Here is a 25,085-nt window from a genome sequence, read left to right on the forward strand (position 1 = left end):
GCCAATGGAGGCCCGACTTCAACTAAGGAAGGCCGGCACTACGACGACAGTCGACTCCACCAATTACCGCAGCATTGTCGGGAGTCTGCGCTATCTGGTAAACTCTCGTCCTGATCTTGCTTATTCTGTTGGATATGTGAGCAGGTTTATGGAAGCACCTAGGGAAGAGCATCTAGTGGCTGTCAAGCGCATCCTGCGCTATGTAGCCGGAACCAGAGGCTGGGGCGTAAGATACTGCGCAGGGAGCGATAAGGAGAAACTCAAGCTGATCGGCTACAGTGATAGTGACATGGCCGGTGACGTTGATGATCGTAAGAGCACCAGAGGAATAATCTACTTTCTCTCAAGCGGCGCGATCTGCTGGCAATCAACAAAACAGAAGGTAGTTGCTTTGTCTTCCTACGAAGCAGAATACATCGCCGCTTCGATGGCAGCAACACAAGGGATTTGGCTTGCACGACTAATGGAAGAACTCATCGGGAGAGAAAGCGATCCACCAATGCTATACGTAGACAACAAAGCTACGATCTCCCTGATAAAAAATCCAGTTTTGCACGACCGGAGCAAGCACATAGAAATCAGATTCCACTACATTCGAGAATGTGCAGATCGAGGGCTCATCAAGATTGATTTCATCCGAACAGAGGAACAACTTGAAGACATTTTCACCAAGTCCCTGGCGCGGGTGAAATTTGAAGAACTACGCTCAAAGATCGGAGTTCAAATAATAAGGTACAGCTTTTAGGAGGAGATTGTTAAATAAAAGCCATGCGTTATTTAGTTAGGTTTGTAAAAACATCTGAATTCACGCGAATGGAGGAGCGTGATTCTAGGGGCCATTGGTTTGACAATTTGGGCGAAGTCTTCGTCCACTTCTTCTATTTTTGTATAATTGGTTTTTCTATTTTTGTAATTAGATTTGTTATTTAAACCGTTCAACTGAAGTAAAATAAAATATCGAGTCTTCAGCAATCTCAGCAAATCTCTCACTCTCTCTCCTTTTACTTCCGCTAATTTTTCCTTCGAAGAAACCTTCGGCCAATTTTTTCGTCGACACTGTCTTCCGAATTGCCTGAGTCAACAGGACCGCCCCCAAATCCACCCCCCTTTGGGGTTAGCGTCCTTACTAACACACTGTCTCATGTTTACCCGCCTTCGGGGAACAGCGAGAAGGCTGGCACATCGTACGGTGTCTAGCTCTGATATCTTTGGATTTTCCCTTTTGGGCTTCCCCTCAAGGCTTTAAAACACGTCTACTAGGGGAAGGTTTCCACACCCTTATAAATGATGGTTTGTTCTCCTCCCAACCAATGTGAAACATCACAATCCTAGGCTAGATACCATGTAGTCCCAGATAGCCATGTAGAGGTAGCGCTTCACAGAGAGATACCGACCATAACAGTTGGGCGTAAGGAACCTTTAGGTATCTAATGAAAGGACGATGAACCGGTGAAGCCCAAGGGACTAAGATTAGAACCATATGTCATAGAATTGAATTAGGAGACCGTGGGAACCTATTAAGTTAGGATGCGAAGAGAGCCTACAAGTAGGTGGCTTATTACGTATAATTTTTATACTCATCCTTGCTATGTGTTCCTTTTTCAGGAGCGCGAGGTGTCGGTCAAGGGCAGACATGATGGAGACAGGGATTGTCACAGAGGAATGGTTTGTCCCGGGGCATTAGTCCAGTTCTTATTTTGTATTTGCATTCTTTCGAAATTTGTTTCCAAACTGTTAAGTGTTTTGTTTGTTTGTCGTTCAAAAACTTTATTGGAATTAAAAGATTTTTTCTCTTGCATATTTAAATTATTTTGTGCATTCGTGTGTTGTCATTAGTCATGGTCCGTAGTAAAATATTGGGTCGTGACATTTTATTAATGTGAAAACTAGCACAAATCTCTAAATACAAAAAAAAAAAAAAAAGAAAATGTTATACAAGAAGGCCTTAACATTTAGCTGTTCTTTCAAAAGAGATTCAATAATTAAATGCGACAAATGTTTAGGAAGTAGGAGAGTTTGGATGGCAAAAAGAATCAATTTGGTTAGCTCTCTCAAACATTTTAGTACCCATTTGATGTCCCCCAAATGGAAAAACAAGCTCCTTATTTGATTCGACCAGCCCTGTTCTCCGATAACTCTGTTTCGATGAAACCCACCTTCTCATATGAACCAGAGATCGTTGTGAATAAGGTAAAAGATGAGGCTTATATCTTGGCACATTGCCTGCCAGTCTTGAAGAAGCAATAGAATTACATGTATACATCACTTCTTGATAATGGTACCTTCTTGGTGAACATGTATGCTTTCAACTTCAGGCTGCCGCACATCATGAGGGTAAAGTTCCACTTCCTCCTTCAAAGAATCCATATCTTCCCTAAACTTCTTGTATATATCCTCTCTATAAAACTCCCTCGTTCTCTTCACCAAAATCAACGATATTGCAGCTCCCAACAGCGATATCCCAGTCAAAAACGTGAAAGAACTTCTGTAACATTGTTCCCCATGGCATATATACTCTGTTGGATCACTCCATGTCTTCACTGCCTCGTCGTACAGCTTTCCAGCCACTAACACCTTCAGAACATAAGTCCCAATTGGGCAAGAGAGTTGCGCAATATTATAAAACATGGCGTAATGTTCAAGACCAAAAATCTCTGAAATCATGGTGATATCCAATAGAACTTGAGACCCAAAAGAAAACCCAATTAGGATTGATGCAATGTAGAGCGAATTATGAAAGGGGAAGGCCACCAACAAGAAACCAATGCACGACACCAAAAGGGTTAGAGTCAGCATCAAGGGGCGGGGAAATTTGTATTTCTCGAGCAGGATTTCTGAAACAAACCCAGAAAAGATTCTTCCAACGAAGTTGAAAATGCTGATGATGGAGACCATTGCATTGACGGATTCAGTGGAGTATCCTTGGGATTCTCCGATTTGGCCGAGGTTGTCCATGGCTGTAAGGCTTGAGCCGAACCCAATTGATATTGTTAGGCATATGAGGAGCATGTCAATGCTGAAAAATCCTTGAAGAATTGTGTAATCATCTCCTCTTTCGGGTTTGTTGAAAATGTTTGAATAATGTGAGTTTCCATGATTTTGGTTATGCGAAATTGCATGGATGGGTCTTTGAGGTTTTGATTGGGATTTTTCAAATTTGATCATGTTGTTAAGATTCAGCTGAACCATTTCTTCTCTAATGGCTATGAACAATGGGAGAATAAGCAAACCAATGATTGCAACCACCACAAAAGTGTAGGCTAATTGATCGAATTGAACCATTTGCTCAGCGATGGTTAACACTGTGAGAAACAAAGCTAAAACGAGGGTGATGCATAGAATCTGAATGAAAACTCTGAACTCATGTGGGTGTTTCACAATTTTGACTTCCCTTATTGAGAAGGCAAAAAACAGAGTAATCAAGGATGGGCACCACGCAATGAACAGAATCAGAGACTTGGTATCATGGCCATAAATGGCGAGGTATACTTGTGTCAGTACAGCCGCACCTAAGCCCAAGAAGCCCTTCAGAAGCCCCAATATCATGCCTCTTCTTTCAGGGAAGTTCCTCACGCATATGACTAGCACCACTGTTGAAACAGAACAAGAATTATGAGCTAATTAGGAGACATTATTCTGAAACTTGATTCAATTCTCACCTGTATTGGCTAAAATCTGAGAGTTTCCGGCGATTGCTATGTAAACGCCAAAGTACTCGACAGTTGGGTGCGCAATTTGTCCGACCACGGCTTGCCATATCTTGAAGTAGCCGATGAAGTTGAGGGCGGAGCAGATGAGGAGAAGGATCCAAGAGGGCGCAATGTAAACGAGGAGGGCAGAGACAACGTCGATGTTGGATCCAATGTCTTTGTAGAAGCTAATCTTGTTGAGCGTTGTTTGGTCACATTGGAGCGTTTCTTTAATGTGTTCGGGAAAGTAAGCATAAAGGTAAAATGCACCGGCGCTTGTCATTACAAGGAAGGAGGCAAAGAGAGAGAACCATCGCCCCACCACCACTTGGCGAGCGAAGTTGGAGAATTGTGCGCTCTCCATTGTGCCATGGCAGATGGGTATTGTTGATGATACAACCATTTGTTTGATTTGGTAGAATTAAGAAGAACAGAAAGAAGCGAAGGGAGTGTAAGCGTGGGATTTGCACAATCATTTGGTTTCTGCTCTTTCATGTTTATATACGTGGAACAATGTGTAATAAATTTAACGATACTTAGTTGGACAGCTAAACTCAAATGATTACAGAAGGCTTATGAACTGTGATGGTTCTTGGGGACATCTCTCATGCCTAATTTTAGTACACAAAAAGATAGGGACCAGATAGTTGCCCAAAAAAAAAGGCAACTGTCACTCAACCACACTCTCATGAGAATTCCCAGAGGCAAATGATAAGAATGATAAGAATAACTAGAGGCAAATGATAAGAATGACTTCCAACTATATCTATTACAAGATTCAAGTGGAAGAAGATTCAAAGAACCCTCATTCTTCATCTACAAAATTGAATTGGCTCTCATGTGTTACAGGCCGGTTCGATGGAGAAATGACCATTTGGAGCTTAGAAGTGAATATTTGCACGGATGAATTAGTTGCAAGCATCATTTCATGAATGATTAGAAAACTTTATTATTTTTAATTTCATAAAGTTTGTAATGGTCAAAGGATCCAATTGACTATGTTTTTTTTATGGAGATCTAAAGGGATGGAGATTTAATCATGGCCCCCCAGACTATAAATACCCACAAATTATTATGTAAAAATCATATTCGTGATGAATGAAATTGATCTCTCAAGTTGAGACTTTCCCCTTAGAAATCCGAACATCAACTTTACCGTTTCTAAGTTTCAAGCAATTCTTATGGTAGATTGCATCCGAGCCATTCAATCAAGCCTTGATCAAATTTGATTGTGGAGTGACTCAATTTAGGTTCCAAATCTTGCTTCTAATGTCTTTGATCATAATAGGTAATCTAATTCTAGCCTTTATCTCTCGGTTGATCCGAATTTTGTATAAGGAGGTGTTAATTTCCTTGATTCAAAGGTTCTTACTTCAACAAAAGTTTGGATTATTGGGCTGAGGATTAGGGTTGCCTTATCAACATGGGTAGAGGTGCAATACCAACACACCCGTGTTGTCCGATACTGTTCTTTAAATACCTGTTACAAAGGAAGACGCACGAGATGGTCATCCTGCGATGCTTGGCCATGTTGCGACCCATGTATGTGCCACATGGTAGCTTGCTTAGGCCACAAGGCCCAAGGATGATGGAGGGCAGACACTATGTCTCCCCCTATAGTACATTTTGAGGCATTTCTAATCGTTTTCGAGAGATGTCATTTTGGCGAGCAGTCGTACGGGTCTATCCAACCTCATTATATAACTGTGACAGTGCAACATGGTCCAATGACAGAGACTACGTCGTAGGAAACACATGAAACCTAGGCATAGGTATTTAGACTATGTCACAAGAAACGCGTGAAGCCCTAGAGATTGGCATGTAGATTATATCGTAGGAAACACATGGAACCCTGGATGCAGGTATCAAACTATGTTGCTGGTAAATATGAAGCCTCGGGCATATGTCAAGATTGAGTCGTTCACTAACTATAGGACTCCACAGGTCTCTGAGATGAGTGTCTTAAGGACAAGAAACAAGAACTTCGTTACAAAACTATGCACCAAAAGGGGGTTATCCCTAAAAAAGACGTTAAAGAAGAAAGCAAGTAATCTAGAAAGAAGTGGAAAAGTTTGGGATTAGGTAATTGAATTTTTCTAGCACTAGTATTAACACGAGATGCAATTTTAGTTAAGAACCTAAGCCATGAACTCACTTCAAGTTCTTAATATTATAGATTGGAAATTGGGTAGAGTTTAGATAGACCAAGCGGGAGATATGCGAGCTAATAAGCTAGGACTTCAAACACCTTAGCATTTCCTATTGAACACATTACTTTTGGCTTCCATGTGGTATGATGCATAATACCTCTATATGATATGACATGCACACTATGTTATCACGAGCACTTCAAGATTATGTAATACTGTTAAGCCACGTATGTATTCATGAAAGTTATGTTTAGGAAAGAATGAGTGTATGATCTGCATCATATGCTTGGTGGGTCCATGTGCATGTACATGAGCCATGTGTAGAGAAGTAACTACAATCCAATTTTTGTTTAGACTGAACAACGGAGTTACAAAACCATGAAATATTTTTATGAAATGATAGGTCTACCATGATTGCTTGTGTATGCATTTCCCAACATCAACAGTGGGGTTACTTACTATGTATTTTTTTTAAAATACTCAAGTCACGTTCTACTCTTATTTTTTAGATAAAGGTAAGATACCCCTTATATAGATAATGGCGTCACCGTAGACACCATGGAGTGGCAATCTTGTTTTTATTCGAAAAAAATGTTTCTTTACATGATATGAAATCAAGCACAAATCTCAAAAATCAATAAATAAATAAATAAATAAATAAATAAATGGGAGCCTTCACATTTAGCTATCCTTTGAGAAGTGGTTCAAAGTAGGAGAGTTTGGATTGTGCACATAGTCAATTTGGTTGGCCCTCTCAAACACTTCATTAGCCATTTGTGGCCCCCGAAATTGAAAATACTTCCTTCTCACATTCGATGACGCCTCTTATATATCTCAAATCCAACTTCTCGTATGCACCATGGTCTTTGTAAACAAGAGAAATGGTGAACCTTCTCTTGGCGAAGTGCCCATCTTCAAGAACCAATAGAGTTGCATGCAAACATCATTTCTTGAAAATGGTAACTTCTTTATGGACATGTACGCTTTCATCTTCATTCTGCCTCACATCAAGAGAGTAAAGTTCCACTTCCTCCCTCAAAGAATCCATATCTTCCCTAAACTTCCTGTATATATCCCCTCTATAAAACTCCCTCGTTCTCTTCACCAAAATCAACGATATTGCAGCTCCCAACAACGACATCCCTGTCAAAATCGTGAAAGAATCTTTGTAACATTGTTCCCCATGGCATTTATATTCACTTGAATCAATCCATGTCTTCACTTCCTTGTCGTAGAGTTTCCCAGCCACCAACACGTTTAGAACATAAGTCCCAATTGGGCAAGAGAGTTGCGCAATGTTATAAAATATAGCGTAATGTTTAAGACCAAAAATCTCTGAAATTACGGTGATATCCAATAGAACTTGAGACCCAAAAGCAAACCCAATTAAGATTGATGCAATGTAGAGTGAATTATTAAAGGGGAAGGCCACCAATAAGTAACCAATGCACGACACCAAAAGGGTTAGTGTCAGCATCAAGGGTCGGGGAAATTTGTATTGTTCGAGCAAGATTTCTGAAACGAACCCGGAAAAGATTCTTCCAAGGAAGTTAAAAATGCTGATGATGGTGACTATTGCATTGATAGATTCAGCTGAGTATCCTTGGGATTCTCCGATTTGGCCGAGGTTGTCCATGGCTGTAAGGCTTGAGCCGATACCAATTGACATTGTAAGGCATATGAGGAGCATGTCAATGCTGAAAAATCCTTGAAGAATTGTGTAATCATCTCCTCTTTCGGGTTTGTTGAAAATATTTGAAAGATCTGAATTTCTTGAATGTTGTAATGTGGAAGAGGAATATGAAATTATAGAGGCTGATGTTTGGCATTTTTCAAATTTGGTCATTTTGTTAAGATTCCAACGAACCATTTCTTCTCTAATGGCTATGAACAATGGAAGAATTAGCAAACCCATGATTGCAATCATCACTATAATGTGTGCTGATTGATCAAATTGAACTATTCTTTGAATAATGGTTAACACTATGATAAACATAGCTAAAATGAGAGTGATGCATAGAAACTGAATGAAAACTCTGAACTCATGTGGGTGTTTCACAATTTTGACTTCCTTGATTGAAAAGGCAAAAATCAGAGTAATCAAGGATGGAAACCACGCAATGAACAGGATCAGAGATTTGGTATCATGACCATAAATGGCTAGGTAAATTTGGGACAGTACAGCCGCTCCTAGGCCTAAGAAGCCCTTCAAAAGCCCCAATATCACCCCTCTTCTTTCCGGGAAGTTCCTCACACATGTCACCAGCACCACTGTTGAAAGCAAAAAAGAATTATAAGCTAATTAGGAGACATTATTTTAATCGTACGACTCGGAATGGTATGATATATCCATATGATATGGTATTCTCCACTTTGAGCATAAGCTCTCATGAGTTGGTTTTTTTTGGACTTTCCTAAAAGGCTTCAAGAAAAATTAGCCCATGTGGGATGCCCAAACCAACTAACAAATATTGTTCTCTTTGGTCTTTGGGCTTTCTCTTCCAGGCTTCCTCTTAAGGTTTTAAAACGTGTCTACTAGGGAGAGGTTTCCACATCCTTAAGAATGTTTTGTTCCCCTCTCCAACAAATGTGGGATCTCACAATCCACCACCTTTAGGGGCCAATGTCCTCGCTGGCACAACGCTCAGTGTCTAGCTTTGATACCATGTTAGAAATCACGACTCTCCACAATGGTATGATATTGTCCACTTTTAGCCTGAGCTCTCATGGGTTTGGTTTTGTTTTGGGCTTCCCGAAAAGGCGTTAAAAAAATTAGCCAATGTAGGACGCCCAAACCAACCAGTAACAAATATTGTTCTCTTTGGTCTTTGGGCTTTCCCTTCCGAGCTTCCAAAATGCGTCCACTAGGGAGAGGTTTCCACATCATTAAGAATGTTTTGTTCCTCTCTCCAATCAATGTCAGATCTCACAATCCACCACCTTTAGGGGCCCAGCTTACTCGCTGTAGGGGCCCAGCTTACTCGTTGGCACACCGCTCCATGTCTGGCTCTAATACCATGTTAGGAACCATGACTTTCTGGTATGATATTGTCCACTTTGAGCGTAACCTCTCATGGCCTTGTTTTGGGCTTCCCCAAAAAGTCTCCTACCGTCATAAACTCATGATCATTTCCTAAATTAGCGAAAGTGAGACTCCCTCCCAACCATCCTGCATTACCTGAATTGGCTAAAATTTGAGAGTTTCCCCCCATGGCTATGTAAAAGCAAAAGTACTCAACAGATGGTTGCACAATTTTTCCAACGACGCCTTGCCATATCTTGAAGTAGCCAATGAAGTTAACCGCGGAGCAAATGACGAGAAGGACCCAAGATGGCGCAATTTCAACAAGTAGAACAGAGAAAATGTCGATGTTTGATCCAATATCTTTGTAAAACCCAATCTTGTTGAGTGTTGTTTGGTCACATTGGAGCGTTTCCTTAATGTCTTTGGAGAAATGAGAATACAAATAAAACGCACCGGCGCTTGTCATTACAAGAAACGAAGCAAAAAGAGAAAACCACCGCCCACCCAACACTTGCCGAGTGAAGCTGGAGAACTCTACAGTCCCAATTCTGCCATGGTAGATGGGTATCGTCGATACAACCATTTTCTTTATTCAGTGAACGTAAGGAAGGGATTTGTATGATTATTTCATTTCTGCTTTTTCATGTTTATATAATCTTATGGGTAACAAATTTAACCATATATTGTTTGACAACTAAAATCAAATGATAGCATATGGCCTATGAACTGTGATGCTCATTCGTGACATCTCTTATGTCTAATTTTAGTAAGGTAAAAGATAGGCCAGATGCTTAGCTAGATTGGTGTTAAAATTGGAGAGTTTTGATGAAGTAATTAAGGGTTTTTTCGAGCAAATTATTCTTTATCGTATAAATCCATTACAGGTCATTTCCCGACCAACCATGATGTCTCACATTGGTTGGGGTTGTGAACAAAACACCCTTCGTAAGGGTGTGGAAACCTTCCTCTCATTTAGAAACTTGAAAGGAAAAGTCCAAAGAGGACAATATCTGTTAGTGGTGGTGATATGAACCACGACCAAGGAATTTCCATACCTCAAGGTCTAATTACAAGGACGAGAGCCAAGAAGCTACAACAAACCTTATACAGTTATATTCAAGCTATGGTGAGCTCATCAAAGGAAATTCTAGAAGACGTTAGAGACCTCTCTTATATGTTATGCAAAGTTGAGCTTCAAGATAGAGATGAATTAAATGCACTTTAAGTTGCATTTAATGAACTCCGCCGAATTTATCAAATAGTCTAAGGATGACTAAAAATCACATTTTATTATTTCAATTATTTAATTATAGTTTAACTATTTGTTGTCATATTTAAGCTAGTTTTAAATATAGGAATTAAGGTTATATTGTAACCCACATAGATTACTATATTCCACCATTAACTAACCATTTTTATATGGAGGTTATGGGTATTTCTCATTTACTAGCCCATTTAATTTGAGAGTTATGTATGACATAGATTAAGGTTGTAAAGGCTATATAAAGCCTTCTTTTCTTTGATTAGACATCAGATTTTGGAACTAAGAATAGAATTTCTATTTTAGCTTTGTTGAGAGCTAAACTTTCTTTGCAAATTCTTGTGTTTAGAACTTGCATGAAGAGTCATTCAAGTGGTATTGATCAAACCTCTTGTGGAGTGATTCGAATCACGAGTTTAGAAACAAGTTTTCTTTACTCTTGATCTTGATCATCAAGGTAATCCGTTTCATACTTTCCCTTGGGTTGATTTCCATATCATTTTGGTATCAGAGCTTTAGGCTCAAGATCGGATATATGTTTCATTGCGCTTATCTCTTTTAATTCTCTGATAATTTTTTTTTTCAGTTTGTGTAGAATGTTCATGTTCTATCACAAAAATATATAACAAAAAAAAAATCTTATGTTCTTTAAAGTGTTAGATCTGGATTTTATTAACACTTTGTTCTTCTTTAAGATCTTCTAAATCAATTTTCTTGTTGGTAAATTGATTAGATTTTGCCAATCAGAAAAAAAAAAACCATTGAAAGAAGGAAAGCATATTGATGTTAAATGTCTTTCTTTTTTCCTCTTGATTATTATATGTAACTCTCATATGTTACTACTTCTAAATTAGTCCTTAATCATTTTCTTTCTTTAATTCGTTTCTTTGTCGTTATTCGGATTGCTCCTTCAATACCCTTGTTTATGTGTTGAGTGTGCTGTCTATTCACTTTGAATTGCACTTAGCTCTATATCATAGCTTGTCTCACATCCCAATTTGTTTTTTTTGGAGTGTGATTTGTGTGTGCTCAATTGTGAGGGTGAGTTTGTAAGGGAGTGACACATTGCTTCGAGTGTTGAGTGCTAAACACGAGTGAACTACATTTACGAGTGAATACACGTGAGGGAGCGCTTGTGAGGTCCTTTTTTTTTTCTTTTACCTTTCTTTTGTAGCATGGAAAATGCAGACGACAATACTAACATTACTGATGCATGATTGAGAGAAGCACAACAACGAACCATGGAAAGACTAATTCGAGGAATAGAAGAGTTGACTGATCGAATAGGAAGATTGGAGATTCAAAATCAAGCACGACAGAGGATTCCACAACCTACGCCCTCAACCGATACATATGAGGGCGACAATTCTGATCACCACGAGGATAATCCACATGCGGTTGGTCATGGCTTGATGCAAGGGAGAGACCATGGAAGAAGGTATCATAATTTACAACAATGAGTTCCTTATGATGATAGAATTGATCGTAACGTGGGGAGCATCAAATTAAAACTTCCCAAGTTTTATGGCAAAACCGATCCAGAGGAGTACCTTCAATGGGAGAAAACGGTGGAGTCGGTGTTCAACTGTCATAATTTTAGTGATGAAAAGAAGGTACTGTTATGCATTGCTCAATTCAAACAATATGCTCAAATTTGGTGGGATAAATTGATGTCAAGTAGGAGAAGAAATCTTGAAGCACCAATTGATTCATGGGTTGAGTTCAAAGAGTCCTTGAGGAAGCGTTTTGTTCCACAATATTTTCAACGGGACATGGCACAAAAGCTTCAAGCATTGAAACAAGGACGCAAATCTGTGGAGGATTATTACAAGGAGATGGATACATTGACGGATTGACTTGAACTCAACGAGGACATGGAGGCTCTCATGGCGCGGTTTCTTAATGGGTTGAACATAGAGATTGCAGACAAGATTGATTTACAGCCTTATTCTAATATTGAGGAGTTGTTGCACATTGCAATTAAGATCGAGAGGCAAATCCAACGAAGGTCTCAACGGTATTCTTCTAACACTTTTCCCAATTCTACTTCTACATGGAAAAAGGATAGTAAGAACATTGATTATAAGCATAGAAATCAAGAGATTAATGAGAAGCCTCAAGCTAAATTTGAGAAAGGGGAGAGTTCTAGAACAGGGAAAGAAAAAGTAGAAAAGTCTAATGTTCGAAATAGGGATTTAAAGTGTTGGAGATGTCAAGGGGTATACTCAACAAACTCTTGTTTCTTTTACTATTGGAAGATATGTTGATGATGTTTTATGTGATGTTGTATCCATGCATGTTGGAGATATACTACTGGGGAGGCCATGGCAATTTGATCGTCGGGTAATGTATGATGGGTATGCAAATCGATACTCCTTTACTCACAACGGTAGAAAAACTACTCTTATCCCATTGTCTCCAAAAGATGTATTTATTGATCATTGCAAACTTGAAAAGAAAAGGCAAGAGGCTGATGCAAAAGCAGAGATTGAAAAAGAATCAAGTGAAAAAAAGAGCTTGAGTGAAAAGCAAGAGAGTAACACTCAGCCTAGAGAAAAAAAAGAGAGAAAAGCCAAATCGGTAAGCTTGTATGTTAGATCAAGTGAGGCTAGGAATGTTTTGCTCTCTAACCAGACTATTCTTGTACTTATGTGCAAGGGGTCTTGTTACTTTACTAACATGCTTAACCCTTCTTTGCCTAGTGATTTTGTTGTGCTTTTGCAAGAGTTTGAAGATTTATTTTCCGAGGAGATGCCTAGTAGTTTGCCACCACTTAGAGGGATTGAACACAAGATTGACTTCATTCCTGACGCGCCCATTCCAAACCAACCAGCTTATAGGACTAATCCAAAGGAGGCTGAAGAGATACAAAGGGAAGTAAGTGAACTCCTTGCTAAAGGGCATGTACGTGAAAGTTTAAGTCCTTGTTCTGTTCTAGTTATTCTTGTACCTAAGAAAGATGGTTCTTGGCATATGTGTGTTGATTGTAGGGCTATAAACAAGATAACTATAAATTATAGACATCCAATTCCCGGATTTGATGATATGCTTGATGAATTGCATGAATGTAGTCTTTTTACTAAGATTGCTTTAAAATCGGGTTATCATCAAATTCGCATGCATATTGGGGATGAGTGGAAAACAGCTTTTAAAACCAAGTATGGTCTTTATGAATGGTTGGTTATGCCTTTTGGATTAACTAATGCATTTAGTACATTCATGAGACTAATGAACCATGTCTTACAAGAATACTTAGGTAAGTTTGTGGTTGTTTATTTTGATGACATCCTTGTTTACTCTAAATCTTTAGATGATCATATTACCCATGTACGCAATGTTTTGACTACTTTAAGAAATGAATGTTTGTATGTAAATTTAAAGAAATGTAGCTTTTGCATGGAAAAAGTTAACTTTCTTGGGTTAATAGTTTCATCTAATGGTGTTGAGGTTGATGAGGAGAAAGTGAAGGCTATAAAAGAGTGGCCTACACCTAAAAATGTAAGTGAGGTAAGAAGTTTTCATGGTCTTGCAAGTTTCTACCGTAGGTTCATTAAGAATTTTAGTATAATTGCTTCACCATTGAATGAACTTGTTAAGAAAAATGTATCCTTTATATGGGAAAAAGATCAAGAACTTGCTTTTAATACTTTGAAAGAAAAATTGAGTTATGCTCCTTTGCTTGCGTTACCTAATTTTGAGTCTACTTTTGAAATTGAATGCGATGCTAGTGGAGTAGGGATAGGTGCTGTATTAATGCAAAATCAAAGACCTTTAATGTTCTTTAGTGAGAAGTTGACTGGTGCATCTTTGAGGTATCCAACTTATGACAAAGAGCTTTATGCTTTGGTTCGTGTATTGCAAACCTGGCAACATTATCTTTGGCCTAAGGAGTTCATTATTCATACGGATCATGAAAGTTTAAAGCATTTGAAAGTACAAAATAAACTCAACAGACGACATGCTAAGTGGTTAGAATTTATTGAAACATTCCCTTATGTCATAAGATATAAACAAGGTAAGGAGAACACTGTTGCAGATGCTTTATCACGAAGGTATGTCCTCCTCAATACTTTGAATGCTAGGTTGTTGGGTTTTGAACACATAAAGGATTTGTATCAACATGACATGTTCTTTGCTCCTTTTGTTGAATCTTGTGAAAAAGGACTCATTGTGGATAATTACTTGTTGTTAGATGGATTTTTGTTCCGAAAAGGCAAACTTTGCATACCATCTTGTTCCATACGTGAGCTACTTGTGAGGGAAGCTCATGGAGGTGGTTTAATGACACACCATGGAGTTTCTAAAACTTATGATATGCTCTCTGAACATTTTTTTTGGCCTAAAATGAGACATGATGTTCATAAAGTTTGTGCTCGTTGCATAGCATGTAAACAAGCTAAGTCTAGGCTTCAACCACATGGTTTATACTCCCCATTACCAGTTCCTAATGGTCCTTGGATTGATATATCAATGGATTTTGTTTTAGGTTTACCTAGGACTAGGAAAGGTTATGATAGCATCTTTGTTGTGGTTGATCGATTTAGTAAAATGGCTCATTTTATTCCTTGTCACAAAACTGATGATGCAAAACATATTGCAGACCTGTTTTTTGGGGAAGTTGTACGATTGCATGGCATTCCTAAAAGCATCGTTAGTGATCGTGATGTCAAATTTTTAAGCCACTTTTGGCGTGTTTTATGGGGTAAGTTAGGAACTAAACTCGTATATTCAACTACTTGTCATCCTCAAACGGATGGACAAACTGAAGTTGTTAACAGAACCATGACTACTATGCTTAGGGCTATTATTGATAAGAATCTTGAGACTGGGAGGATTGTTTGCCATTTATAGAATTTGCATATAATAGGGTTGTTCATAGCACTACTAAATGCACACCATTTGAAATTGTTTATGGCTTTAATCCTTTAACCCCCATTGACTTGTTACCTATACCGTCAAAAGAATTTGTGAATTTTGATGCAAATGCCAAGGTTGAGTTTGTTCATAAACTGCACAAGCAAGTAAAAGAACAAATTGAGAAACAAAATTCCAAGGTTGCCACCCGAATTAATAAAGGACGTAAGATTGTCATCTTCAAGCCAGGAGATTGGGTTTGGGTGCATTTCCGAAAAGAAAGATTTCCTACTCAAAGAAAATCTAAGCTTTTACCACGAGGAGATGGACCTTTTCAAGTTCTTGAGTGCATCAACAACAATGCTTATAAAATTGATTTACCAGGTAAGTACGGTGTTAGTGCAACTTTTAATGTTGTTGATTTGAGTCCTTTTGATGCAGGTGATGGCTTGGATTCGAGGACGAATCCTTCTCAAGAGGGGGAGAATGATATGAACCACGATCAAGGAATTTCCATACCTCAAGGTCCAATTACAAGGACGAGAGCCAAGAAGCTACAACAAACCTTATACAGTTATATTCAAGCTATGGTGAGCTCATCAAAGGAAATTCTAGAAGACGTTAGAGATCTCCCTTATATGTTATGCAAAGTTGAGCTTCAAGATAGAGATGAATTAAATGCACTTTAAGTTGCATTTATTGAACTCCGCTGAATTTATCAAATAGTCCAAGGATGACTAATAAGCACATTTTATTATTTCAATTATTTAATTATAGTTTAACTATTTGTTGTCATATTTAAGCTAGTTTTAAATATAAGAGTTAGTTATATTGTAACCCACATAGGTTACTATATTCCACCATTAACTAACCATTTTTATATGGAGGTTATGGGTATTTCTCATTTACTAGCCCATTTAATTTGAGAGTTATGTATGACATAGATTAAGGTTGTAAAGGCTATATAAAGCCTTCTTTTCTTTGATTGGACATCAGATTTTGGAATTAAGAATAGAATTTCTATTTTAGCTTTGTTGAAAGCTAAACTTTCTTTGCAAATTCTTGTGTTTAGAACTTGCATGAAGAGTCATTCAAGTGGTATTGATCAAACCTCTTGTGGAGTGATTCGAATCACGAGTTTAGAAACGAGTTTTCTTTACTCTTGATCTTGATCATCAATGTAATCCGTTCCATACTTTCCCTTGGGTTGATTTCCATATCAGGTGGTCTGGGCCATTACAAATGGTATCAGAGCCAGACACCGGATGATGTGCCAGCCTTCTCACTGTTCCCCGAAGGGGGTAGACACGAGGAGGTGTGCCAGTAAAGACGGGGTGGATTTGGTACGATATGCACATCAATTAGAGAAAGGAACGAGTGCCAACGAGGATCCTGGACTCCAAAGGGGGGTGGATTGTGATGTCTCACATTGGTCATCCTTTATAATGGTGTGAGCTTTTAAAGACTTGAGGAGAAGCCCAAAGAGGACAATATGTGCTAGCGGTGGTCTGGACCGTTACAATCCAATTCTCGTTAATGAGAGAAAAACATCAAGAAAAATGACATAAATTTTGTGGTTGTGAATTGTGGACCGTATTTGTTATATCTATTGTGCATTACGACTAAAGAGAGCTGGTAGATACCTATGAGCTTGATTCAATAAATTGTTTAATGTATGAATGCATGATGTTTTTAATTGTATCATTGAAATCAACGATTAGGTGAGGAATGCACATTTGTGGATGATTAATCATAACTATGTGTAAGGCACATGCTACCATAATATAGAGAAGGAACGGTTGTGTGTTATACATGGATAATAGAATAGTTAACCGTTGCACCAAATCATCAAATACTGAAGTGTTAGTGGAACTTCATGCATATTGTGTGATCATTTAGTCACGGAGTACTTCCGTAGTCATACATTGTGCAAACGTGTACATTTATGATATTTTATTTGCATTCACTTTCTTTCTATCGGTCTCGGTCACGTGAGTATGCACACAAGTGTATAGTCAGACTTAGAGAGTACAGTGATGGTGCTTGCCTAGTTGATCCATGTGTATGTGTGTGGGTCATATGTTGATTCTTGAGTTCTATGCCCTTTTAAGTCTCATAATTAATTATTTAATTTTAATAATAGTTTTGATTATTTCATTTACCCTTCAATATTATCAATGGTATGAAAAATTAAAAGTTATTAGTGTAATTTTGAACCGTAGGTAGTTGACATATGGGAGAGTCATTGTATTCAATTTGACATTAATTAGAATTGCCAAAGACAAGTATCATCTTTTGGAGAAAACAATTTGTCCTTTTATTCTTGATTCTCTAATCATGAATATCTCAGTGTTTCGTAGCATAGTAAGTGTTAACATTTTAACACATACTAATTGTACTCGAGCCGAACATATTTTCAAACAATTTTGAAAATATAAACTTTAATATTTTAAAGTAACTCATCATCTTTGATTCACCAATCATATTGTTCTTCGAACAATTCGATTCACATTGGCAATAGGTCTCGAGAACATTTCTCAATAAAGACAAATAAATAAATAAATAAATTATATATTACCCATATAGTGCTAATATTATTTTTCTAAGTATTAAAATTTTCTCAATCTGACTTATTAGTAATGAAAATTAAACGATAGAGAGAATTTAAACATAATATTTGAAATATATAAAATATTATTTAATTACAAACAATCAACTATCCATTCAATTTCAGCGTAAGAACAAACAATTTTATAAAGTGAACACTGTAATGGTATAGTATTTTATTGATTAGAACGAGTGTCGCCGTAGGTAGGTCAAGTGTTCCTTCACTAAAAAGAGACAATCTCAACCAAACATTATACCAGAATACTCTTATTCTTATAATATTTAGTTACCATTAGTTGGGTCAAGAACATCATTAACAATCTTAATGATCTCTTGGTAAATTTACCCATCATTTTAGATATTGTAATTTTATCCCAACAAGTGTCATCCTAGGGTAGGTCAAGTATTGAAAATAAAATTACTATCTTATCCTTATCAAGAGTTTACTCTCATATTGACCCATGCAAACACCTTCCGTAGGGGGACGGTCCAAAAGCCGCCACGAGGTCCGCATGGATCTCACGTTATGAACCAATGATGGAGACCATAGGATATGTTGACACATTTCCTTCTCCCATTTACTATAAATACTTTCTCAAGATTCACCTTGATATTGACTCATGCAAACACCTTCCGTAGGGGGACGGTCCAAATGTCGCCACGAGACCCCGCATGAATCTCACGGTGTGAATCAATAATAGAGAACGTAGGATATCTTGACATGTGTCCTTAATATTTTGATATTTTTACATACGTCTTTTTCCACTAAGTATTTTGAAATAGGGTTTTCTATTACTCAGACAAATTAGGCTAATCCCATTTATCTAAGTTTCCAATCTACCCTTTCATAACCCTTTATGTTGGTTGGATTGTTTTTAACGTGAATTCACTTATGAGCCTGCTTAATGAAATTAAATAAAATTTGACTAATTCAACTCTTCGGTCAATTCCTAAGTAGAGATGTTCCATTTCTGTCAGCTTAAATACCTCAGCCTAGCCGGAACCTTCCTTAGACAGAGTTTCCTTATAGCCCATTTTTACTTAAAAATTCATTAATCTTTAATTAACTATTAATTACTACATCAAAGAACATACGTGAATTAAACCGATTTTAATCCTATTAAAAAGTAATTCACTTATGGAATAATCTTAAAATTCTAACATTTTAAATTTTTTGAAATACAATTTAATAGATTATTAAAAAAGTTCTAATCATATTAGAACGTGCCCTCATTTTATTAAGTAAATATCATGCATTCAATTTAAGAAATAAATATTTTAATTTAATTTTCCAATTTATTTTCAAGTATAACAATTATACTAAAAATGTATATGTAGAATACTTTTTAAGAAATCATATTAATTCTATTTAGAAGCAACTTAATCAATCTTTTCCAAATATAACATTTATATCCAAAAATAAATCAAATGCATGATTATGCTTCACCTATGGCGGGATTTTAACCTAAATGATATATATTATGCATTCAATCAATTAATTTAAAACTACGTCATATGCATAATTAATTTTTTTTTTTTAAAAAACAAAGCAAATTTGACCGGCATATTTGGCTTATTCTAGAAATTGAAATTAGATTAAATTACAATAATTTAAGTAATAAATTCTTTTATTTTGGAACCATTCCAAATTAAAATTAAATTTTAACATCTTTCCTTTTAGAACCCTTTCAAATCTAATAATAATTAGAGTTAGAAATCTTTATATTGGAACCCTTCCAAATTTAATATATATTTTTCTTGTTATGGGAACAATTTCAAATATACATATTTTTCTTAATAAAAAATTCTAAATGTAGATCTTTTACTCGGGAAACAATTCTAGATATAATAAAATTAAGGTTTCAAAAATCCCTAAACTATACCGCCAATTGATAAAAGCCGTCATGGCCGCCGCCGTCTCTTTTCAATTTAGAATAAACGTAACCGTATACATTTTGTCTAACAAATCCGTAAATCTAATACCACATCGATATGCCAAAAACAATAAATTTTACAAAAGAATATTACACATATACACATATCACATATGGTTTGAAATCAAACACCGACCATACTACTTTTAATTCAAAATAAAAGTCAATAAGCTCTGATACCAATTGAAGGGAATGAACTCTTCATTCACGTAGCGGAAGCATTGGGAACCATTTTGATTTTTATTAAGAAAAAACAAAGCAATAAATGGAAGAGTAAGAACTCTACCTTGTAGAAACCCTAGTCTACAAGACTCCTCGGAGTATTCCAACTATGCGGAAGTTCTTCAACATTCTACAAGATCTTCCTTACTATGACTCGAATACAAGGTCAAGGCTTGTGGGAGCCTCTTGAAAGAAAATCCCAAAGGGATTGGAGAAAGAGTTTCGAGAATTCTCCGGATATGTAATTTCATTCTCCAGAGAAAGTGGAAGAGATTGATATATCTTTGGCTCAACTCGAAGGTCGTATTTATAGGGACTCTCGGAGAATATTTCCAAATAATATATTTACATATTTAATATATTAGGATATTATACTTTATATAAATCATATTTAGATATTAAGATATCATATTCAATTAATTTGAATCTCATTCAAATTTCAAATATATTTTTATTTAATGTATATAATACATTAATTGATTTAATATTTAATTGTATCAAATACAATAAATATAATTTTTTTTAATATATCTAATATATTAAATATTAATTGGAACCCTTCAAATTAATATGATTTTCTTCACTTATATTTAACATATCTAATATATTAAATATTAATTTTAAACACTTCAAATTAAATATATTTTCTCTATATATTAAATATTAATATGACAATTCAAATTTATTACTTAAATTTTGAGAGTGTTTTAATAAGTTTTTATGAAATTGGTTTTGATGTTCATCTCTATCTCTAAAAAGGAAAACAATTACTCTCTCTTAATAGCTTTAATGATGATGATAATAACTAAATTAATTTATTTATTAAAACACATTTACTTAATTTAAAATTTTAAGAGAACATATTAATGTCGTTAATTTCTCAATTATGAACCTAATTAAAACTTTTGTCACTAACAATTTTTTGGTTGCGCTAAGAGATCTTAAAAGAAAATAGTTTTTACAAAACTTATTTTTGTTTTTCAAATTAGCGTATCTTATCCTTATGCTTTCGTTCCTTCCGTACATAATTTGTACACATCATGTCATCTCATAATATAGTGTATGACATGCAGTCCAACACTTTTCATAGCATAAACATGTCGACGTGATATTCCGTAGCATAACATGTCTCGTAATTACATTATAATATAACATAACAAACTCTATCACGTAACATACTCACATCACACAAATAAAGTAACAAACATGCATTAAACAATCACAAGGCATGGTATGCGAGGGGTCACAGGACACGCATCGTTCGTACTTCAAACAATAGATCCAACCAAATCAGTAGAAAAGTCACTTACTTGGTCGGCCTAGGCTGGAGTTAGTAATTATTCTTGGTACTAGCCTAAATTTGTCCCTTACAGTCCAGTTCAACCTTAGATCCATCATCTTGATGATATTCGTAAAACAAGATGACTACAAGGATGAGATACCTTATAGCCCAATTATTGAAAATAAAAAAATATCTTGATGTATATACTCTTTCTTTCCCAAATTCACGGATAGTTTGTTTAATTTTGATTCTTAGCTCTTTTTTGATGACGGACTCATAGGGTAAATTCATAAAACACGACAATCAATTTCGACATTTATTTTTATAGTTATTATAATTTTTCCTAACATCAAAGAGAAAGAACCGTAAAAAAATTTTGAATAGACAGACATAAAACGAACGAGTTGGAAATTAACTTACCGTGACAATCAATTTCACGAGTTTTTCTTCGATATCACGGTTCTCGAGGACCTAGCTATCCTTTTTTTTTTTGGACATGCCATGAGCCATCAAACTATTAGCTCTATAAGGATATTAATGATATAATAAAAATAATAACAAGGGCAATTACTTCCATGTTTAAGTTGGCAATTAATACATTAAAGTTCTCAATTTGCATTATAATGTTATATCATATTGGTGGAATTAAAAGTCCGGTAGCAATCCTTTCAACATATATCACGGTTGTGCATTATCCGGATACAACATATTGCATGTCAATCATATCATATATATAATCATGTCAATATATGTCATATCATAATCATATTATTTCTTTGAACGTTTCATATCATATTATGCACATATTATATTGTATGTCGTGTCACAACATGTGTTGTATCGTCAATCATACTACATCATAACATATAACATAACATTCATATATTATATCACGAGCCTGTCGTCAAGCATATCATATCTTAACATATCGTATTGTAAAGATATCATGTCATCGCATATATCATCTCATTCACATATCATATGTACACATATATTTCATAACCTTTCACATATAACGAGCATATGACACGTGCGAAGCCACGGGCACATGTCATCATATAGCATACAATTATAACCAAACTAATAGTAAGGCCACTACTTGGTTGGCCTAGGCCGGAGCTACTACGACTCCTTGATGCTTGATGATACTTGATACTAGCTTAACGATGCTCTGTGAAATTTAATTATAACTAAGGAGTCCCACAATCATCCATTAGAATTCTAATGTGGTAATTGACCCACCTAATTTTACATAAAATAATTTAAACTTACCTATAATACTTTAAACTATTACGCTTAATTATGCATAAAAACTTACTCCTCCGAGTTTAAACTAGCTAACCCTAATTATGCATAAAAACTTACTCCTCGTAATTTACACTACCTAAGCCTAATTGTTAATAAATAATTTAAACCAGCTAAATGGTAGTCATACTAATTTTAAACGTTTTTTAAAAGTTGAAACTAGAAGGCCGAAGAGTTGAAACTAAAAGGAAAGGGTCCGAGCGTATCACACTCAATCCGAATCAGCCAAAATGCTTGTCTAGAGCGGTAATAAATGCATTTTCCAATTGACTTCAAATTGTTCAAGTGGTTTGCTAAAATGAAGCGAGAGACCTCTCTTTTACCGTGGAGGTCAACTCCCCACTTCTCGTCTTAAATAACACGGGAAAAATTTTCCTTTTCTTTTTTTATTTTTATTTTTTTGGATTATTATATTGACATCAATGGTAAGTTTCAAATATTCTTAATTTTCACAATAGACTTAAGATAGGGCAGGGTTGGATTTGATTGTAATCCCTATTTTCGATTGATCGAGTTGATCCAACCAAAAAAATATATCAACCAGCAAACTGACTCAAATTTTTGTTTTCTAAAAATTCAAACTTAATTCAAATCGAAAAAAAATCTAACCTGGGGTCGAATTATAAATATTCTATTAAATACACATTGCATACTATTATAAATAATTAACAACTTGTTTGCACAAGATCTGCAAGAAGGAAATAGAAATGAAAATTTATTGGAGCAATTTTAGTTTCATCTCTCTTCTTCTTCTATCATTTGCATCATGGGTTTGTGGAAGTGACAATCTTCAAGATTTTCTTCACTGTATTTCTCTTCATTCCTCAAACCATCATTCAAATTCAACTCTAATTCACACTCCATCTTCTTCCTCTTACCCTCACGTTCTAAATTTCTCGATTCGAAACCTCAGATTCGCTGAATCCCATACGCCCAAACCGGTCGCCATCGTCACACCATGGCAACCTTCTGAAGTCCAAGCCACAGTCATTTGCTGCAAAACTCATGGCCTCCAAATCCGAACTCGCAGCGGCGGCCACGACTTCGAAGGTCGTTCTTACGTCTCTAATGTCCCATTCGTGTTGATCGATTTGATCAACCTTAATTCAATTACTATCGACGTTGACAACGAGACTGCATGGGCTCAATCCGGGGCGACTGTGGGCGAATTGTATTACAAAATCGGCGAGAAAAGTCGAACCCTTGCATTTCCAGCCGGGTTCACGGCTAGCATTGGGCTTGGTGGGTTCTTCAGCGGTGGTGGGTTAGGGATGCTGGTTAGAAAATATGGTCTGGCCGTGGACAATGTGGTGGATGCATATCTTGTTGATGCAAATGGGAAGCTTCTTGATAGAGATTCAATGGGAGAGGATTTGTTTTGGGCTATTAGAGGTGGTGGTGGCGGAAGCTTTGGGATTGTTTTGGCATGGAAGTTGAAGTTGGTTCGAGTTCCTCCAACGGTTACGTCGTTTGCTGTTCATAAAAGTTGGGACCTCAACGCAGCTAAGCTAATCCATCGGTGGCAGTACGTTGCGCCCAAGGTAGATGAAGATCTGTTCATCACCGCTTGGGTCACAGGTTTGCTTAATTCTTTCGTCACACATTCGAGAACTAAGCTCACTTATTTTCTAACCCAAAATTATTGGTTAGATTTTATTCAATTAATTTAAAAAAGAAAAAAACACCTCAACAAAAGGAGAATTGGTTTGAGTTGACATTTCTTTAGTTGAATCAACTTAACTAATTCGAAAATATCTTACCAGCTTCAAATTCAAGCGAGGGAGAGGGAGGTGGAAGAGTTATGAAGGCTTCATTCTTCTCCTTATTTCTTGGAAAGGCAGCTGAGCTTGTTTCTCTTATGAAGAAGGCTTTCCCAGAGCTGGAGCTCAAGAAAGAAGACTGTCTCGAAATAAGTTGGGTTGAAGCAATGGCCTTTTCAGCAAGTGAGTATGTCTCTCCTGAAAACTTGGAGCTCTTGCTCGATAGAACCCCACTCATCACTGGCAGATACAAAATGAAATCTGATTACGCCACCAAACCCATCTCAGAAACTGCCCTCAATGGCATATGGGAAAGGTTCAAAATTGAAGAACTAGAAACAGTGCAGCTCATACTGATCCCTTTTGGAGGTAAAATGAATGAGATTTCTGAAACAGCTACCCCCAACCCACATCGAGCTAGCCATCCCATACACATTGGCTACTACGTTACATGGCACCGACCCGATGCTGATTCGAGACACTTGGAATGGACCCGTGAGCTCCACGATTACATGACTCCTTTCGTGTCGAGATCGCCGAGAGCTGCGTATATGAATTACAAAGACCTTGACATTGGAAGAAACAACGAGGACGGGATCCCGACTAGCTATGACGAAGCAAGCGTTTGGGGGTATCGATATTTTGGGATTAATTTTGAAAGGTTAGTGGAAGTGAAGACGAAGGTCGATCCTTTTAACTTCTTCCAGCATGAGGAAAGCATACCACCGGCAGCACCGATGGGAGTAATCCAAGCAAAGATGGCTTCATGCCCGGATGTGTCTTACTAGACCATGCCTAGTGCAACGCAATATCTCTAGCTAAAGATTACTATGTCTAGGGTATTTGCTTTGGGATAATAATGTAATTTAGTTCAATTTTCTTATGTATCTTTCATAAAATATGGGTTTTATATGTAGGATGGTGTAAGATTGGACGTGGTAATGGAAATAAATTAGTAGATGAACGAGTCCTCCGTAGTAATCTTATTTGAATCGA

The 25,085-nt window shown here is 36.6% G+C and overlaps 3 protein-coding genes across 3 annotated transcripts; 1 reads left to right on the forward strand and 2 right to left on the reverse strand.

The window, feature by feature from the left end:
• Nucleotides 1-2,262: 2,262 nt before the first annotated feature.
• Nucleotides 2,263-4,053, reverse strand: LOC111464763. Its single transcript, XM_023108994.1, has 2 exons — nucleotides 3,660-4,053; nucleotides 2,263-3,590 (listed from the first exon to the last, which is right to left on the reverse strand). The coding sequence occupies exons 1-2, from the start codon at nucleotides 4,051-4,053 to the stop codon at nucleotides 2,263-2,265; spliced, it is 1,722 nt and encodes a 573-aa protein (XP_022964762.1).
• Nucleotides 4,054-6,782: 2,729 nt separating this feature from the next.
• On the reverse strand, nucleotides 6,783-9,447 carry LOC111464764. The gene is made up of 2 exons (XM_023108995.1): nucleotides 9,018-9,447; nucleotides 6,783-8,110 (listed from the first exon to the last, which is right to left on the reverse strand). Exons 1-2 carry the CDS (start codon nucleotides 9,445-9,447, stop codon nucleotides 6,783-6,785), a joined length of 1,758 nt encoding a protein of 585 aa, XP_022964763.1.
• A 2,552-nt stretch (nucleotides 9,448-11,999) lies between these two features.
• On the forward strand, nucleotides 12,000-25,066 carry LOC111464765 (berberine bridge enzyme-like 18). Its single transcript, XM_023108996.1, has 3 exons — nucleotides 12,000-12,088; nucleotides 23,063-23,907; nucleotides 24,093-25,066. The coding sequence occupies exons 1-3, from the start codon at nucleotides 12,000-12,002 to the stop codon at nucleotides 24,875-24,877; spliced, it is 1,719 nt and encodes a 572-aa protein (XP_022964764.1). The 3' UTR covers nucleotides 24,878-25,066.
• The last annotated feature ends 19 nt before the right edge of the window (nucleotides 25,067-25,085 follow it).

Source organism: Cucurbita moschata, unplaced genomic scaffold (assembly GCF_002738365.1).
Source record: "Cucurbita moschata cultivar Rifu unplaced genomic scaffold, Cmos_1.0 Cmo_Scf00031, whole genome shotgun sequence".
Classification (NCBI taxonomy): Eukaryota; Viridiplantae; Streptophyta; class Magnoliopsida; order Cucurbitales; family Cucurbitaceae; genus Cucurbita; species Cucurbita moschata.

Bases quoted from the DNA above. Each gene is read 5' to 3' on its own strand.
- LOC111464763 (XM_023108994.1), bottom strand. From the start codon at position 4,053: ATGGAGAGCGCACAATTCTCCAACTTCGCTCGCCAAGTGGTGGTGGGG. The intron at 3,591-3,659 runs GTGAGAATTGAA...CTGTTTCAACAG, and splicing joins TCAGATTTTAGCCAATACAG to TGGTGCTAGTCATATGCGTG.
- LOC111464764 (XM_023108995.1), bottom strand. From the start codon at position 9,447: ATGGTTGTATCGACGATACCCATCTACCATGGCAGAATTGGGACTGTA. The intron at 8,111-9,017 runs GTAATGCAGGAT...TGCTTTCAACAG, and splicing joins TCAAATTTTAGCCAATTCAG to TGGTGCTGGTGACATGTGTG.
- LOC111464765 (XM_023108996.1), top strand. From the start codon at position 12,000: ATGGAGGCTCTCATGGCGCGGTTTCTTAATGGGTTGAACATAGAGATT. The intron at 12,089-23,062 runs GTTGTTGCACAT...GAGCAATTTTAG, and splicing joins CCTTATTCTAATATTGAGGA to TTTCATCTCTCTTCTTCTTC. The intron at 23,908-24,092 runs GTTTGCTTAATT...ATATCTTACCAG, and splicing joins CATCACCGCTTGGGTCACAG to CTTCAAATTCAAGCGAGGGA.